The following is an 18,462-nucleotide window of genomic DNA, read 5'->3' as shown; positions in this document are numbered from 1 at the left end:
AATATTAATTTTATATAAATTAATATTCAACACCAATTGCAAAATGGCCATATGACTTGGATGCTCTCTTTTCACTCAATGTGCATGGTGATGAAGCAATAGTCTTTTGCCAACACAAACTCACTTGTATATCAGAGAAAAACAAAAATTGTTGCCTTTTGCTACTTTAGGATGTCAATGACATTATGAGACACAAGTCGAAATAAAAGATAGACAATAAAATATGTATTTTGAGAAAGAGTCATGCGCTTTTTATCAATTACCACAAAATGAGGGTATTAGTGAGTATTGATGGGGTATGACGGAAATGTGAGTCATGTCAGTCATATATGGGCATGATTTAGTCACACCCCTAATGATCGAGTGCATATTGCTTACTATTGTTGTTGTGAATACATGAATGTACGTACAAGCTTCCCTACTAACCATTATTGGGTTTGGGCAACTCATGCGTGCATGCTTCAGCTATCATGCATGGAAGTGTGAAATCATTTGACGATATGATCCTAATAATTAGGGTAGTTTAGGAAGTCAAGTTTTGGGTAATATCATAAGCAGAACTATATTTATTTATTTCATACCCTGTTAGCAATCAATATAATCTGGTCATCAACCGATCAAGAAATTCATGTTAAACCACTCTTAAATAAAGTTGTTATATTTTCAATCATTGTATCTAAATCTAAAGATGAATGAACAAAGTTCATTGGTCAATTAGTGACCATACTGGCAATGCAGCTCCACGCACGTACGTACGTTATGATTAAAAGTACACAAAAGGGTGAACATTGCGGCACTCAAGATGTGTGTTATCGGTGAAATTGAGTTGTAGTAAGTTGATCATACAATTCCTGTTGTGTTTAGGATTTTAATCGGAATTTGACTTGCTTGATATGGTCCGATCACATTGATTTTTGTTTTGGATATTATCATATTGAGATTACTTGATCACCTTGATGGTAATTGAAATTGAATAAAACGAGAAATTTCACACCTTAAAAAACAATAAAAGAGGGGTTAAACGATATTGTTGAAAATCATCTAAATATTGTCTCCCACCCCATGGACTTGTACTTGTATTGTCTTGTCTTTTCTTTTCTTGATCGAAACCATGTTCTCTCCTCTTATGTCTCAACTTCCGTAAATCCCACTCTTCCTATATATAGCAACTCTCCATCTTTCCCTCTCTCCTTCTTTTCTCTCCCCAAATCTCAAGCACCATCCTCTTTCTTTCGCCTGAACAAAAACCATTTACAGGTACTAATCATCATCTTCCTTGTTTTGCATGCTTTGCTTTTTCATATAATGCCATTTATATCCTTGATGCCGTTGTAATTCCATCTTCTATTGCGGTTACAAATCATGATGACGTTGCCAAACTTGAAACTGGGGAACCACAAACGCTTGGTGTCTCTTATTTATTGCATTGTGTTAGGGTTGTGTTGGAGAAGCTTCACATGTTTTGTTTCACATTGTTTGTGATCTTCAGGGTTTTTGTTTTCATTCATGGTACGTTGGGAATTGCATGCAAATAGAGAAGTTCAGCCGGTGAGGAGACGAGTGTTTTGATTGTCCGAGTATATTGAGTGTTGATGTGATTTGGGTATTTTAGGAATTGAGGAACAAACACATTCAAGGAGAAAACCCAATTCAAATTCTTTTGTTATTGCATATTTGGGTGTTTTTGTTAGGTGGTATGTTGCAGAAGTTGTGAGAAATCAAAATTGGTGAAATTGGGTGTAAGTTATGCTGGTAAGCTGGGTTCTGGGCTCATGTAAGCAATGGGGTGAAGTGTATTCATTTGGTGAAATGAGGCTTTACAGAGATGAGCCAAGTGTTTGAAATGGATGCAAAAGAAGATGCTGAAGGGCATGAGGAGGGGGGTTCGTCCCCCATTCCAGTTTTGCAGCAAATGTCTGAGGAGGCATTTAGAGTGGCAGGAGAACCCCTCAATAGTCCACATATGCCGCCATTGGCACCGGGGCATAGGCGGGCCCAAAGTGAAGTTGTGACCACTAGACCCAAGCGCAGTAATAGCTTTCAGAAATTGAAAAACCAGATGCAGAAGGCTTGGAGATGGGGGACCAATCAGGATGATTCTCGGATGAATTTTAATCCTGAGGTTTTGGCAAACCAAAAACGCCAGTGGTATCGGCTTCACTCCAAATCAAAGGTGTTTTCTTCTACTATGTGCACTAAACCTGAGTTCATAATGCTGTTACTCTAGATTTTCTTTAGTCATGGTTGAAAAGATAGCCGTGTATGTGCTGTGTGGCTGGCCTCTCACATTGTTCAGTACATTTTGTTCAGTTCATTGTTATTTATCTAGAAAGGAAAAACTGGAGAAAGAATTGTACTATCCGAATATCCGATGGCTTCATGCTTTCAAGATATAGCAAGCATAGGTTCTTAGTCTATTGTGTCAGAGAGTTAGTTTTGTTTACAACTATTTTCTTCTTCAGAGGAAATATCAGTTTCAACCTGTCTTATATGTCTGCTCAAAAAAAAAAAAAAATACCTGTCTTATATGTCAAAGGGATATATGATCTGCTATCAGATAATGTAGACTCTTATAAAATATGCAGTCATGTCTACAAATCTAATACTGGAAAACCCCCTCCCTCTTGTTGCTGCCTGTAATGTAATTCATTAGGGATATATTTTTTGTGAAGTTGTTAGCTAAAGTTTATGATCATGCCATTGCAGAGTCATGTAAATTATCAGGAGCCAGCTTCACTCTTTGAGCATTTTATAATTGCGGGGCTTCATCCAGATGCTAATCTTCAAACTGCTGAGGCAGCATTCATCAAAAGAAAGAAATGGGAGACGGACATGATAAGCTATGGAATTACTGACATGAAATTACTGCAGCAGAAAGGACCCCCCATCCCAACATTAGAACCTCAGGTTGAATTCATGACTGCTTATGAAGCTTCCTGCAATCCTCTTTTCTGTTCTTTTCTTGGTGCAAAACTCTGTTTTCTGTTTTCAACAGCGTATATGACTGAGTTATGGATATGGCAAAATTTCTCACATTTAGTTTTGAACAATTGTGTATATATTTAAAGATCATTGTGCTCCTGAAATACTAATTTTTTTTCCCCATGCTTTCTAATGATTTCTTCTTGTAGATACAATGTTTTATTTTCTTCAATGGAAAGACATTGTAAGCTAACATAGTAAATTAAGAAAATAGAGTATGGTTGTATTCATTTCTTAATCATTGCAAGAATTTTACATGCTACGTAAATAGACAGTCCTTTCTTGTCCTCTTCTGGTGGGAGAAGATAAGATACCTATTTTTTGTTCACAGGTACTTTTTAAATATCCTCCTGGGAAGAAGCTAGCAATGCGTTTGAAAGATTTAGCTTCCTTTTGTTTTCCTGGAGGGGTTAAGGTTTGATATGCCTCCTTTGATAATATAATATTCCATTTATCTTATAATCTTGTAACAGTTGTTATACTGATGTATGCTGTATGACCCCTGTGAATTTTCATTATACAGGCACGATTAATGGAGAAGACTCCATCACTGAGTGACCTTAATCAAATTGTCTATGGACAGGTACGATATGTTCACTACTCTTTCCTATAGCACATACCTCACCAAGATCTATTAATTTCCTTTTGAAGTACAGAACTCAGTGTCTGTTTGATGGTTACCAGTAACAAAAATTGTAGTTGGGTGTGTGCTGTTATCAAGTCAATATATATGTATATATTTATCATATATAAACATGTCTGCATATATATACATTAAGACAATAGAGATTTAACTTTTCAGAAGTAACACTTAATAACATTTCAATTATTTATATCCTCGACAGGAGCATTTAGGCAAAGATGATTTAGCATTTATCTTTTCACTCAAGGTACTTATTTATCTTTTATGTTTTAAAGATCTATACTACTGTATGCTCCTGCATCATTCTTCCTTTCACAGTGTGGTATTCATATAATTCTTTTAACACATGTGGTTACTAAAAAGGTTTACCCTTTGATCAGGTAGCTGACAATGCAACACTTTATGGTGTTTGCCTACATGTGTCCGAAATAGTTCAGAGGCCTCCTGCTATTTTAGGCATCACATCACCTCTTCCTCATTCATCTGGAGGACTCTTCCGTTTTTTGGTTTCTGCACCTCGGTGCTACTGTGTGTTATCCAAATATCCTTTTTTTGAGTTACATTACGAGATGTTGAACAGGTAAGATATTATTCTAATGGTTATACAACTTATAGTTCTAGTAATTGACATTTTAACTTGGCCTTTTTTAATATACGAATTTTGAAGCAATGCACCATCTTTTACTTGGATGCAGTATCATTCAACAGGAGCGCCTGAGTCGAATTACACAATTTGTTAGTGGAATGAGCCTCAATGGCTATGCCCCTTCAATGGACAAAATAGATGATGAAGTGAATTATGGCGAGGACTCCCCTGAGACAGATCCATGTGATAATTGGATGAGGTCTGCAATCCCTATTAACAGTGCAATAGCTCTTACAGCTGTTGCTGCAGGAAATATACCAGATGATGAGACTCCAACTTCTACACTCAAGATTTGGGAACCTCAGTCCCCGGAAAGTGCTTCTGCTAGTGAGGCTCCGGATTTTATTCAAGTACGCTATGTAGATAAGGATGGTAGAAAGGATTCACATTTTTTTGATGACTGTGGTTCCTCAGACACTTCAGACAGAATATTCGGAAGTTACACAAATGGCCATACTTCACGAGAGAGTATTGGGAGTTCTGAATCTTTATTTAGGTGGTAAATATACGAGTATCTTACCATTTTATATGTCAGTTTTATGGTGAAAATATTATCTAATAGACAATTATTACTATTTTCCCTTTTCATTATCCAGAAATGGTCATCCTTCTCCAGAACTTAGGACATCTTTCTCTTCTAGGAATCACACATTGGAGCATTTCGGGAGTTCTGAATCTCTGTTCAGGTGATAAATATATGGTAATCTTGTTCATATTTCATTTTATGCTTAAGACATAAAATAGTAGAACTTTTTTCTGTGTTCAGTGTATATGTGCTTTTATATGAGAATACATAGTACTTGGAAAATCTTTGCTACTCTAATGTATCTCTGAATCTTTGTAGCGTGTTACTTAATGGTTCTTATCCTTCTTAAGTAATACTTCAGTAATTATTGTTATCTGTGGCAGTCCAGCTAGAAGCTTTTCAGAGGATGATGAAGATGATCTTTCCTCAACTTGTGAGAGAGAGTTCAGCGATGACTTGATAATGGCATGGGCTAGGGTGAGTCTATCAATGTTGTAGATTTTGATGCAATTCATGTTTTAGGTGATGTTTTGATTTTGTTTTGATGGTTGTGTATGTTTTTACTCTCTATGATAGGAGAATAAAAACGATTTGCTACAGATTGTATGTGGTTTTCATGCTCTGCCTCTTCCTGAACGAGGAAGCGAATTAGTTTTTCAACCTCTTGAACATCTACAGGCTACCCAGTATAAGCGACCTCCAATTGCTGCCCTTGGTTTTGATGAAAAATATTTAGATTCATCCGAAAATCCTGAGGTATTGTTTGATCGCACTTTGTTCAACTTTCGTCCTTTTCCTTTTGTTTCAAATACTCACTCAACAAGTCTCAACTTTGTAAATTGTAAGGTTGATGCAAAGTTGGCTGCTGATGAGGAGGCGCTTTCACTATCATTGTGGACGACTGCTACAGTTTGCCGAGTTCTCTCTGTTGAAAGTGTAAGCTCAATGGTTCAGTTGAGTCTAGCTGTGTTAAATAATTTTTCTATGTTATATTTTTCTTTCCATGATAAGCAATATTTATTTTCATTGTGTGAGGCACGGGTCTCTTTTTCACCTTCTTATGATCAATAACCTCGGAATGAAGGATTCACAGGAGTGTGCCAACAGATCTGGCTTTGGAAAGATAATCTGATAATAGGAAGCTCATAACAGAATTGGTGTGAGCCTTCCTGCTATTACTGAGTGTTTTTTTCTCTTTTCCAAACTGAAAGAGCAACAAATATGTTCTCATAGCCCCTAGGATCAGACAACAAGATACTTTACCTATAAAATTCCTAAACCTTTTGAGACAGTACAACTCTGGAAAAAGTCCACGCATCATCATCTACATATTTCAGTCAGTGTAGTGATAGATTGGTACTGCCACTGACAGTGATGTTCATGATTCAGCTTTAAGACCTTTTCAGGTGATTTACCTTAACGTGGTAGATAGTGTATTGAGGTTCAGAAAAATTTGTGGTAAATTTTGTAGCAACTGTACACTTATACTTCACAATTTAATTATGAGCATACTCTCATATGGGCTGACTTTGTATGGTAAGCCTGCACTGAGTTAATTAGTCAATGAGCATTCTCTCCCCAGCTCCCCTTCTCACCCTATAGTAAACTTTCTTGTGTACTTTTGTTAATTAGTCAATGGTGCTTTTGCTAGATTTTGGCATTGGTTGCGGGAGTATTACTGGAAAAGCAAGTGATAGTAGTGTGCCCTAATCTGGTAAGTTTAGTACTTGTATCGGAATATTATTTTTATTTCTGAGACCTGTAATTTGCTTTCAGTAATAAATTTGTTTCTTTTCTTTTTTTAATTTTCAGATTTTGACTATTTGACACTTTTAACAAATGCAGGGTGTTCTATCAGCTATAGTGTTATCTATCATACCCATGATTCGTCCATTTCAATGGCAGAGTTTAATGCTACCTGTAAGTGGATATTTTCTTACTGATGTATTTACTGTAAATTTAAAAATAAAATAAAAAATAGATATGCTAAATGTAAATCATATTTTGAAATTTTCTGTGAACTCAGCATAACTTGTGGGTTTCTTTTATATAAATTTTCCTTTTTGACCTACCAACTACTCTCTTTGACGTTGCTCTTTTCTTGTACTTATACCCACAGTTTGGTGTTTGAACACTACACAGTCTGGTGTGTATTTCTGAATCCTATATATGTAATTCTCTAAGTTCCTTTAATTTTCTTCAGATTCTACCTGGGAAAATGCTGGATTTTCTTGATGCACCAGTTCCCTTCATTGTAAGTTTTGTATTTTAATAATAGTAATTATTGTTGTTGTTGTAAGATCCTGAACAGTATAGAATGTACCTTCTCTGCCGCTTTCTCTCAGCCTCTGTCATTCTAGGTGCTAAAACCATATGCTAGTTTGTTAAGGTTCATTGATTTTTATTTATTTATTTTTTGGATGTTGACATTGAAAGATCCTTCTTAATATATACAGATATTCCAATACTGAGAAATTTCTGCTTCTGTCTTTACTTTTTAGTAGGGTCAATTTTTGCTCTTTGATTAGTTTAGTCACCTATTATTGTGTTTTTTTAGATGTTAATTATTGATTATTATGTAATATTAAAGTATTAAATTATGCTTTCAGAGACTTTAAATGGGAACAATGTGTAGTGTTCTTTGGAAATTTTAAATTCTTGGAATTGTGTTTTATGCCTAAATGTTATATACACTATGTAAAGTTTCTATGCTGTTATATATTTATATAACTATGTTTAAACTTAAATTTTAGGGAAATTTGTAAGGAAATGATCTCATCATTTTGATCTAATTGTTCTTGTCCTTATCATTATGCAGATAGGGATAGAGCAAGTTCCTGCAGATCTAAAGAAGAAAACATCAGATCCTGTTGTAGTTAATGTGGTCAGGGATCAGGTACTTTAATTTTATTATTTTATCATCTTTATATATGTCTATGTTTACCTTATCAGACATGGGTTGATAGTCTCTTGCAGAAAATGGCGATAGTTTTATTTTAAATTTTATTTGCTTGCAGCTACTTTGGTGGATCAGAAGTTGTTTGTTGATGTGTGCTATATCTTTGAAGTTGTTAAGTAATTGTATATGGACTTTTTCACCAAATTATAATTGTAGTTTATGGTTTATGCAGGTGAAACTGCCTCATCACTTGCCAACACTACCACGATATAAAGATCTTGCCCTTGAACTTGCGCCTATCCATTCCAAAATGTCTCAAGAAGGTTCATTTGCGAGAAAGCATCCTGTATATAGGTGCAACGAAGTGCAGGTTTTTACTTTCATACTTGCATGCTTATTGCCCTTGCTCTGAAGTCTGAACTGTGTGGGTTTTACATATGGAAAGTGAGAGTCTTAAGTTTATCAAATGATGTCTTTGAGACTTCTATAAGCGGTTCCAACTTTTAAGGGGATTTCCTTCTTCCATTGTGTGCACAAAGAATTTGATCCTTACTGCATGTTATGACACAATATCTAATGTTATTGTGCTAGCTGATTTGGGAAGATGCTGATGTGTAATATATTTGCAGGCAGAAGCTGCAGCCCAGTTTTTGAAAGTCATGAAGAACTACATTGAGTCACTTTGTTCAGAGCTAAGATCTTACACCATTACAAGTGTACAATCAAATAATGACCGGGTAGAGAATTTCATTCCACGGCTAATTATACTTCTGTACAAATCATAGATGACCTGGTGCATTATACTTCTGTAACATCTGACTTTTCATTGCAGGTTTCGATTCTTCTCAAAGATAGCTTCATTGAATCCTTTCCTAGTAAGGACCGGTCATTTATCAAGGTAGCCATTCGATTCTTCCCAAAGAAGGGTTGATGTTCATCATCTATGGTGATTTGGGTTATATTTAAGTGGTATCTGAAAGCCACTTTTTTTTGTCACCTTTCATTTGTTTTGCAATTTCTGACTTCTGCAGTTGTTGGTAGACACACAAATGTTCTCAGTTCTATCCGACTCTCGTTTGTCAAGCTTAGAGCATGGCGACCTTTTAAGTTAAATGACGACCATCATGTCCTGTTACAACTTAATGCACCATTTTAAGATACCAAGTCGCAATGCAACTAGTCATCTGGTTTTTGCCACTGTCGGTGATGCGAAGACGTCTTGATGATTCACGAGGACAAGTGAAAGGATAATGGCTGTTCATAACCTCTCAAGGGATTCCTCAACCCAGCGATTTGGGAGCCTCATGCTTTTGTCACCTGCTAAGACAACTTGTGGCAAATACTGTTGCAACAGTGTTTTGTAAATGCAAATCAATCTCCACACCAGTCTGTATCATGTTTTTCGTCTTAGAAATCTTGTACATGTAAATAGAAACCTTTCTTCCTATTATCAAAGGAAGATGCACTTTTTCCTGGTCACACCCCTGCATTCCATTGAAACACATTCCCACTTTCTTCTGTGAAAATCAAACCAAATGGAAAGTCTTTCTGAAACAAGCCTCTATATTTTCTTCTATCTGTTCACTGATATGAGCTCTTAACAGTAAATATTGTTTACTAAAGATCCATTCCTTTCTTAAACTAATTAATTAGGACTGCCACTTGGGTATTACTAATTAAGGATGACCAATTTTCCTTCTCTTGATAGGAATCGTGTCCTCAGTAAAAATGAAGAATGTCTGCAAAACTTGTTACTGCCTGCATTGAATTTTCAAGGAAAGAAGAAAACTTTGTTCTCTTGGTTTTTAACCATTAGTTTGATTCCAACCCGTTGTCGTAGTGATTTCTGTGAAACTAAGCTACTGTTGTTACTGTTCAAAGTTGGTCTCATTCACCATCTTAATTACATGATTCTTCTTGATCACCTTCACCTTTATTTCAATGAAAAGGAAATAGAGCTTGATTTGGGACAGCAACAGGGTCTTATATATCTTGTCCCTTGACCTTTATTCAGCAATAGGGTCTTATATAATCTTCTCACTTGACCATAATTCTTGGTTTAATTAAGGGGGTACGCTCTTCCTCTCGACTTCCTGGGATTCATGCTCTTGTAACAAGTTGTAATGTTTTTCAGACATAGGGTGAAAAATAAGGTTTTCAAAACTTCAAATAAATCCCTTTACAAGATTGAAGAGGTCACTTTACTTTTCTCTTTGCCACATATAAAATAAGGCAAGATTTCAAAATTTAGGGTGCGAAATTAAGATTGAAATTGACAAATAAATTAATAGTTATGACGTTTAAGAAGAAATTCCATATGAATTGGTTCAACTTTATTTTCTAACAGACTAAAAATGAAATTATCATGACCGCTCTCGCTCAAAAAGCTCTTTAAAAAAACTTGCAAGAAGAGTGTTTTTTTTTTATAGGTCTGAATTACGTTCTTAAAACACAATGTAAATTTCTTTCAAACGGTACTCTCATAATACAATTAAAACGTTCTTAAAACACAACGTAAATTTCTTTCAAACGATACTCCCATAATACAATCAAATACCAAACGTTAATTCTTTCCGATGGTACTCCCATAATACAATCGAATGCCAATAATTTCCTATTAGTCAACATTAGAAGAGGATTTCAATCCTGCTAAAAAGAACTTAGGTGAAAAGAACTTCTATAATACGCAAAGAATACTTGAAGAGCCGTAAGCGTGGCGAAAGGGTCTTTGTATTTTGGTGGAAGCTAAACTTGGCGTGTACAACACGTGGCTCGCTTTCATTGGATAGCTCCACGTCGAATGGTCCATATATAAGAAGGCAGCCTGATCCCCAAATCCTTCATCATTCAGAAACCAGAGGCAAACCCCATTCGTCGTCTCTCACCCTCAAGGTTCGTTCCTCTGTTCTTCAATCAATTTATTGTGTGTTTCGTTTAGATCTGGTACGTTTGTTTGCAACATGTATAAATTTTACAGCGAATTTTGATTGTTGTGCTGCGATGAATGGAACAACACCGAGGTTATGCTTTGAAATAGATCTAGAGATCATTGGATGAGAATTTGATTCTGTTTGAGCTTTGTTTTCTTCTCGCGATTTGTTTAGCCGATTGTAGATTACGATTTCGGTTTGATATGGTTTTGTAATTTGTTTGCGAATATTGAAGTTTCTGAAGATGTTTGGTTGTGTTTTGATTGAATCGATTTATTTTCTTGATTGATTCTTGACAGTGGTAATTAGTAGCATCTGAGCAAATTTATTTTGTTAGGTTTCTTTGTGCCCGGTAATTATTGAAATTTCTAGTGTCATATGAGATTGTTTGTGGAAATATCAAGCTTTTTAGTGGGAGAAAACAATTTCTTTGTTTGTAAGTGGCAAGCTCGGTAACGATGAAGGTTCTTTTAAGCATCTTTGTGAAGGACGGTATTTTATTCCATTGCTTTGTGGAGTGGCATTGCTGCCTTTACCAGTTGGGACTGGCCATGAGACATACATACAATTATGCACTTTTGCTATTTGCTATTGGTGATAGTTTAGGGTCTTGTGATTCCTTGTGTCAGTTCTGTTGGTTCATTTGTTAATGGATTTAAATTTAGGCCAAGTCCTTGCTTAGTTGATTCAACAAGGCTAATGATTCATCTGTTTTTTGTTTTACATGTTGTAAGGGTTTTGTATTTTGTTTAGAACTTCCTTCTATAACAAGTTTTGATTTATTGTAAAATGTATGAATCTGCTTGTCCTTCTTTAGATAAATTGATTTAGATGACTGATATAATATGTTTGTGTCAACAGATGCAGATCTTTGTGAAAACCCTCACAGGCAAGACCATCACCCTTGAGGTTGAAAGCTCTGACACTATTGACAATGTCAAAGCAAAGATCCAAGACAAGGAGGGAATTCCCCCGGACCGACAAAGGCTGATCTTTGCTGGCAAGCAGCTTGAGGACGGGCGGACACTCGCTGAATACAACATCCAAAAAGAGTCCACTCTCCACTTGGTTCTCAGACTCCGTGGTGGCATGCAGATCTTTGTTAAGACTCTCACAGGGAAGACCATCACATTGAGGTTGAGAGTTCTGATACAATCGATAATGTCAAGGCAAAGATCCAGGACAAGGAGGGCATACCCCCAGATCAGCAGAGGCTCATCTTTGCCGGCAAACAGCTAGAGGATGGCCGCACCCTTGCCGATTACAATATCCAAAAGGAGTCTACTCTTCACCTGGTGCTCCGTCTGCGTGGTGGAATGCAGATCTTTGTAAAGACGCTTACTGGGAAGACAATCACCTTGGAGGTGGAAAGCTCCGATACAATTGACAATGTCAAGGCAAAAATCCAGGACAAGGAGGGTATCCCCCCAGATCAGCAGAGGCTCATCTTTGCAGGTAAACAGTTGGAGGACGGAAGAACTCTTGCAGACTACAACATTCAAAAGGAATCTACCTTGCACTTGGTTCTCCGTCTGCGTGGTGGAATGCAAATTTTTGTGAAGACTTTGACCGGGAAAACCATTACTTTGGAAGTGGAAAGCTCAGACACAATTGATAACGTCAAGGCAAAGATTCAGGACAAAGAAGGCATTCCCCCAGACCAGCAGAGGCTTATCTTTGCAGGAAAGCAGCTTGAGGACGGCAGGACACTGGCAGATTACAACATTCAGAAAGAGTCGACTCTGCATTTGGTGCTCCGTCTACGTGGTGGGATGCAGATCTTTGTGAAGACACTTACTGGAAAGACCATAACCTTGGAGGTAGAGAGTTCTGATACAATTGATAATGTGAAAGCAAAGATTCAGGACAAGGAAGGCATTCCTCCAGACCAGCAGAGGCTCATATTTGCTGGTAAGCAGCTTGAAGATGGGAGGACTCTGGCGGATTACAACATTCAAAAGGAGTCGACCCTTCACCTTGTCCTTCGCCTCCGTGGTGGTTTCTGAAGTTCTGAGTGATCGTGGTGGTGCCATCCATTCTGCTTTGTTTCCAGTTCTATTTGGCTGTTTGCCTGTTATTCGTACTCTTTAGTTTTATGTGGTTATGTACTCAATAATTCTTACTCTTTAAAATGGCCAATGGATGGCTCATCTGATGACTGTTTTCTAATTATAGTTGTTAAGTTGAATAAATGGCAAAGACATTTTGTCCATTTGCTCTCTGTTTGCATTTATATAATTCCATTCCATCAAGATTGCATCTCCTCTCTTATATGTCCTCAGGCTTCCTTGTGTGTTCTTTGATCTATGTTGCTATATGTTTGATCTGTGTGCGCTCTAATGCTTTTCCTCAATTTGTTCTCATGCTCCTGCATGTTTTTTTTCTATCAGTGTTTTGACTTGTTTAGTATGTTGGTCGAGTTGCCTCTGTGTCCTAGTGGTGTTAATCAGTTTCTCGAAATGTTGTCACTGCTCTGCTTGATCAAAGCAGTAATTTGTTTTTGGGAGGCTCACAGGTTGATTTTGTTTAGTGTACTTTGGCAGGGGTGTTCTCTCGTTTTTGCGGCTGTCCTGCTTGGATTAACTTAATAGGCAACAAAAATGGAAGCTAGAATACCTAATTAGTAATAACTAATAAGAGTACAACAAAATTTTACTTCAAAAAAGTATTACAGATTTTACTGCATTTACATTCACATTGTGGTGTCATTTCGGAGGACTACATCCATCAATATAGCAAATTCAAAGCGTCACATTTCATTCTACCAACTACCATAGTTTAGCATTTTCCTTCAAGAATTGAATCCTCTGTGACCATTAGTATGGCGCTCACAATGTTTCTGCAGATGCAATGTTGTGGCAAGTAGCCTTTGGTTTTGTCCTTGGTCAAGCAACAGTCATTCCAGTAATGGCTACCATAGGAACCATAATCAGATCATTTCTCTTCATCCTCAGAGTCTGATTTCGCAAAAACTGTTTCAGGCTGGGTTTCTGCATAAGCTGGAGCTATGTACTTTGGATCTTTTGCTGCAACATCTGCATACTTCAGTATGGCTTCTCTTGGATCTTCGTCCATCCACGTCTCCTTGATCATACCACCTTGCTGAGATTGGAAACAAACGATGAGTGTACAATTTATTGTGTTCATTTCTTAAGCATATTCAATTTGTAAAGGAAAGATAAATATTGAATTGGGCAAACAATAACCAAAAAAATAAGAAAAAGAATTGGGCAAATAGCATTACCTTCATAAGGTACTGGGTCAATAAGCTTCCTTTACTTACGCCAACTCTTCCACCAAAGCCTGGTCCTGTCATGGGAAGGTCAGGCTTATGGGATTTAACTGGATCCTTCAATGTTTTCTCTCGCTCACGCTTACGGCTTGGTTGATCTCTAAATAAAGGTAGAGCATGAGGGTTGTGTATGACTGGGTTTGCCACAAAATCATCAACAGATTTTTTCCTAGGTGCACGTGCAACACAAACAAGAGCTCCTCTTTCACTAAGAGTTGGATCATATAATACATGAGTTTCGCCTTGACTTTTATCCCCCATTGTTGCAAAGATCTTCAAAGACAAAAAGCAGGTTAGTTCTAGCCTTCTAGGTATAATTCAGATTATGCACATGTCTTGTGGAGAAATAGATCAACATTGCATGGAACACTTAAAGATCATGATTGAAAAACAAGGATTGTATCAATGAGGGTAGTACCTGATTCAGTTTTGGGTGCCAGGCACATTGCACAACACTACAAGTAGGGGATATCCCAACTTTTGAAACAAGTTCCAGTTTTGCTCGATCAAAGAAGCATAGTAATCCACCAGTTGTGCTCTCCCTTTCAATTGAAGTTCCAGTCAGAAAGAGTTGCTCATCAGGACTAAATGCAATATTGGTTTGTGCATAATTATCTGGGAGATCCTGAAACACCTTGAGAGGATCTTTCATCTGACGTAAATCCCAAACCTGATACATATTATGAACGTTAGAAAGTAAATCCATCACAGATAAAATACTCATAGGCACCATTTAGCCTGGTAGTGGACAGCAAATGCATTACCTTCAAAGTGCCATCACAGCTTCTTGAGAGTAAGATTCTCCCATCCCTAGAAAACTTAAGCCCAGTAATATCATCTGAATGAGCTCCTGGAACATGTATGTCTGGCCTACTTCCCCATCCGGGTTTAATGTTCCAAACCTAAGAGAATTAGCAGAGTTATGTGAGGCTGAGATATAAGAGCATTAAGTATTCATCTAGGAAATCAAGACAAACTTCCCTCTCAAAGAACATATAGAAAAAGAAAGGCTATTTGAGTAAGAGATATTCAGCCAACATGTACCTGTATAGAACCATCTCCTATACCACCTGCAATCCGTTGGCCTTCATGATCCCAAGCACAAGTGGTGACTGGAACTCTTCCAGGCCTAGCAAGTTTTGGCTTGATTACCTAGTTATTGAAGAATTGCACAATTTAGTCCAAAACTCTTGTTCAGTAAAAGACTATTCTCAATGTCAAAAGTAAAACAGGACTTGTTTCATCAATTTTAATTCAGCGTAACATAAACCGCTACCAAAATCTAAAGAGAACAACACACTATGCGGTGCTGGCATGGTTATGTGTGATAACTAAAACGCATTACAAAATTGTTCCATAAGTAAAACTTTTCTTACCTGTTTCTGAGTTTTGAAGTCATTGACATCCCAAATGCGCAGCGACCCATCCTCCGACGATGTCAAGATTTCGTCTTTCTTCCTAGGGTGCCACTGTCCACAGGTCAATCCAGTAATATGCCCCTTGGTATTCTTAAGATCACGAATATACATGTCCCCTTTAACAAACTCTCCGAGAGTAAGTCCGTCACGATCATAAATCTGACCAATACAAAATGCTTTCAGAAACCATATACCAAATTAAAATCACAAACAAACACACAGCTAATAAACAAAAACATCAAAAACACCTCAACTCCATACAGATATAAACAAAGCAAGACAATGCAGATAATAACAGGTTAATGAGGATTCACCTTTGCCTGAGCAGAGCCGGTGACACAAAGAAACCGGTCGGCGGTGGGGCTCCAGCTAATAGTCCTGACTTGATGACCTTCCGACGGCTCCAGCTGCCGGAAAGATTGCAGCTTTGCATTCATTCCTTGGAAATCGTACATTCTCACCGAATAGTCATAGCTACCAGTTACAACCCTAGAACCAGTGTGATCAATGGCCAGGGCCGAAACCACCTTGGTGTGTCCCTTCAGCACAATCTCATTGCTCACTGGAATCCGGTACTTGTTCTCCTCCTCCGCTTCGGAATCCGAATCCTCCATATTGGACCGCGCCGGCGCCGGCGGCCCAATCATCTCCCCATCGTCGTCGCTCTCGGCGCCCCCCGGTGGCGGCGGAGGTGGTCCAATAAGGGCGTCGCCGTCGTCTTCATCGGTCGAATTCGGCTGCGGCGGACGAGGTGGTCCGATAAGGGATGCATCCGAATCGTTAGGGTTAGGGTTAGGGGTTTTGGCGGAGCGGAGGGAATTGAGCCAGGTTTTGGAGGAGGAGGAGAGAGAAGGGAGGTCGTTGGCGGCGGAGGAGGAGGAGGAGGGTGGTTGTTGGTGGAGGCTCTGGTTACGACGTGTCGTATTGTGGATGGTTTCGAGAGGGGTTTGAGATTTGGATTGCTTACCGAATGAGAGAGGAAATTCGGCTCTGATTCCGTCGTAGATCTCAGCCGGGTCGTCCGCCATGACTTCAATTTTGGTTCTTTGTTGTTGGCCGGAGCTAGAAGTGTAGGCGGTTCTAGACTAGTGTGGTTATATATAGCGGAGCTCTACCGCCATGGGAGGTTTAAACATGAGCTGCTGATAAAGAACTGGGTCGTGGTTCGGGTTCGGGTCCGTTCCAACAGGCCCAGATAAACTGAGCCCAACTAATGTATTTGACCACATAGCTAACGTTATTTCCTACCAGCAGGCCCAAACAAAACAGAGCCGATATTAGTATATTCACTATATTGTGGCATCGAGTTAACAAACTCGTTTCGGTTCTTGTCCACTGTAATTGATGTTTCTGGTAGGTAGGAAGGAGAGTGGGGAGTTTATTTCCACCACCAATATCCTTCATGGTTGTAATATTGTATTCCCGATTAACGAAATTCTTGTTTGTCTCAAAAACAAAAACAAAAACAAAAAAAGGAGTTAACAATTGCTTCGATCAGATAATGAGCAAGAAAAGTGTAATGAGGGTGCTACCTATCCCTTGATTTTATTTTTTCTCCATATGAAGACAATGAATCGATTCATGATTTATCTTTTAATTTTAATGAATAAAATATCTTAACTACAAAAAAAAAAAAATGCTTCGATTAGATGTGTAATCTGATTTACTGATCAGGACTCTCATTATTATTTTTGGATGTTTTTCTTTACCTATTATTTCTTATGGATTGCATCTCCGACCTTTATTTGTCAAAACCCACGCCCTTATTTTTCATGCAGGGAAAGTTAGGCCTAGTTTAGGTTTAAACAAGTTGGAGATGCGAAATAGGAAAACCTAAACCTATTATAGGGTTTAGGACAAAGATCTACTATAAAAGCCATTCTGGGTCACTTCTTGTTCGTCTTCTCGTCGGTGGTCTGGAATCGACCTATCAACTTTCAAATGACTAGCTTAATTAATTTACTTTATGATTTCCTTTTTTAAACTGTTCACACACTTGGTAAAAATAAATAAATTATAGGGTTTAGGACAAAGATCTACTATAAAAGCCATTCTAGATCACTTCTTGTTCGTCTTTTTGTCGGTGGTTTGGAATTGACCTATCAACTTTCAAATGACTAGCTTAATTAATTTACTTTATGATTTTTTTTTAAACTGTTCACACACTTGGTAAAAATAAATAAAATTCACATGATGGAGGCAGCGAGCCATTTGAATGATCTAATAGAAACAGTATCATGGTTGCATGATAAACAATGTTTCGTAGCCCTCATTGACATTATATTCTACTTAATATACATAGCCAAATATGTATCATTTTCAGTCGACACAATTTTGACATTTCAACTCTTTCAAACAATATGCATGTCATCTTTAAAATTGTCACCTAGTCGAGACATCACATCAGGGTCAATATTTCATGTTAACTTATGCTAGCACGTACCCATCCTTATCCTTTAATATTTGCAGCCCACTCATCACATTCCTCCCCTTCTTCTAATTATAAATCCCCAGATTGAAGTGTTAAGTGTTAACCGCAACAGAAAGATCACAAGGGACAAAAAACCGTCCTGTAAAGAAAAGCTTTTTTACCTTTTTTGCTGAAAATCCAATCACGAGTACACAACAAAGCTTGAACAGTATCAGGCAATAACAAACTCTGATATTGGTCCAAAACTCGACCGCCAATACTGAAAGCCGACTCGGATGCAACAGTAGAGATAGGGATCGTCAGCACATCACGAGCCATATGGAAAAGGATAGGATATCGATGTTGCTCTATCTTCCACCAAGAAAGTATATCCAACTCCATCGATCTATCCAGCCTTGCTTCATCTAGATATTTGCTCAATTCACTCCTCAAGCTTGAACTAGGACCACTTCTATAACGAACATCAAAATCCTGCAAATATAGACATAGCTTAAGAGTATGCAAACAAGTACACAACAACATACTAGACAAATATAGACATGGCTTAATATAGAACACTTATTTACCTCCAATATACTATGCTTGCCTTGTGCTTGAGACGAGCTCTGATGAGTCGGATAGCTTGAACTATGGAGATTAAAGCTCTCCACATAAGCACCATATAGTGATGACAATGTGTCACTAAAATCCTTCAA

The 18,462-nt window shown here is 37.8% G+C and overlaps 2 protein-coding genes and 1 pseudogene across 3 annotated transcripts; 2 read left to right on the top strand and 1 right to left on the bottom strand.

Annotated features, from left to right (window-relative positions):
• The first annotated feature begins 1,843 nt into the window (after positions 1–1,843).
• On the top strand, positions 1,844–9,130 carry LOC101314825. Its single transcript, XM_004292202.1, has 19 exons — positions 1,844–2,173; positions 2,707–2,907; positions 3,314–3,397; positions 3,506–3,565; positions 3,828–3,872; positions 4,006–4,205; positions 4,321–4,767; positions 4,868–4,957; positions 5,181–5,274; positions 5,374–5,553; positions 5,644–5,733; positions 6,449–6,511; positions 6,643–6,717; positions 7,001–7,051; positions 7,616–7,693; positions 7,929–8,066; positions 8,326–8,433; positions 8,529–8,594; positions 8,728–9,130. Exons 1-19 carry the CDS (start codon positions 1,844–1,846, stop codon positions 8,806–8,808), a joined length of 2,481 nt encoding a protein of 826 aa, XP_004292250.1. The 3' UTR covers positions 8,809–9,130.
• Positions 9,131–10,544: 1,414 nt separating this feature from the next.
• On the top strand, positions 10,545–12,898 carry LOC101305419 (annotated as a pseudogene). Its single transcript, XR_183912.1, has 2 exons — positions 10,545–10,588; positions 11,488–12,898. The product of XR_183912.1 is annotated as a polyubiquitin-like (transcript).
• A 333-nt stretch (positions 12,899–13,231) lies between these two features.
• LOC101305122 (WD repeat-containing protein 70-like) lies at positions 13,232–16,385 on the bottom strand. The gene is made up of 7 exons (XM_004289951.1): positions 15,651–16,385; positions 15,295–15,495; positions 14,963–15,070; positions 14,683–14,820; positions 14,337–14,588; positions 13,871–14,191; positions 13,232–13,728 (listed from the first exon to the last, which is right to left on the bottom strand). Exons 1-7 carry the CDS (start codon positions 16,362–16,364, stop codon positions 13,561–13,563), a joined length of 1,902 nt encoding a protein of 633 aa, XP_004289999.1. The 5' UTR covers positions 16,365–16,385; the 3' UTR covers positions 13,232–13,560.
• Positions 16,386–18,462: the final 2,077 nt, after the last annotated feature.

The sequence above is a fragment of the Fragaria vesca genome, linkage group LG2 (assembly GCF_000184155.1).
Source record: "Fragaria vesca subsp. vesca linkage group LG2, FraVesHawaii_1.0, whole genome shotgun sequence".
Classification (NCBI taxonomy): Eukaryota; Viridiplantae; Streptophyta; class Magnoliopsida; order Rosales; family Rosaceae; genus Fragaria; species Fragaria vesca.
The sequence above is the reverse complement of the archived record's forward strand: the minus strand, read 5'-3'. Positions and strand labels throughout refer to the sequence as shown.

Coding starts and splice junctions, on each gene's coding strand:
- LOC101305122 (XM_004289951.1), bottom strand. CDS start 16,364: ATGGCGGACGACCCGGCTGAGATCTACGACGGAATCAGAGCCGAATTT. Junction 15,496..15,650: donor CCGGCTCTGCTCAGGCAAAG/GTGAATCCTCAT, acceptor TGTATTGGTCAG/ATTTATGATCGTGACGGACT. Junction 15,071..15,294: donor ACTTCAAAACTCAGAAACAG/GTAAGAAAAGTT, acceptor TTCAATAACTAG/GTAATCAAGCCAAAACTTGC.
- LOC101314825 (XM_004292202.1), top strand. CDS start 1,844: ATGGATGCAAAAGAAGATGCTGAAGGGCATGAGGAGGGGGGTTCGTCC. Junction 4,958..5,180: donor AGTTCTGAATCTCTGTTCAG/GTGATAAATATA, acceptor TATCTGTGGCAG/TCCAGCTAGAAGCTTTTCAG. Junction 8,595..8,727: donor AGGACCGGTCATTTATCAAG/GTAGCCATTCGA, acceptor TGACTTCTGCAG/TTGTTGGTAGACACACAAAT.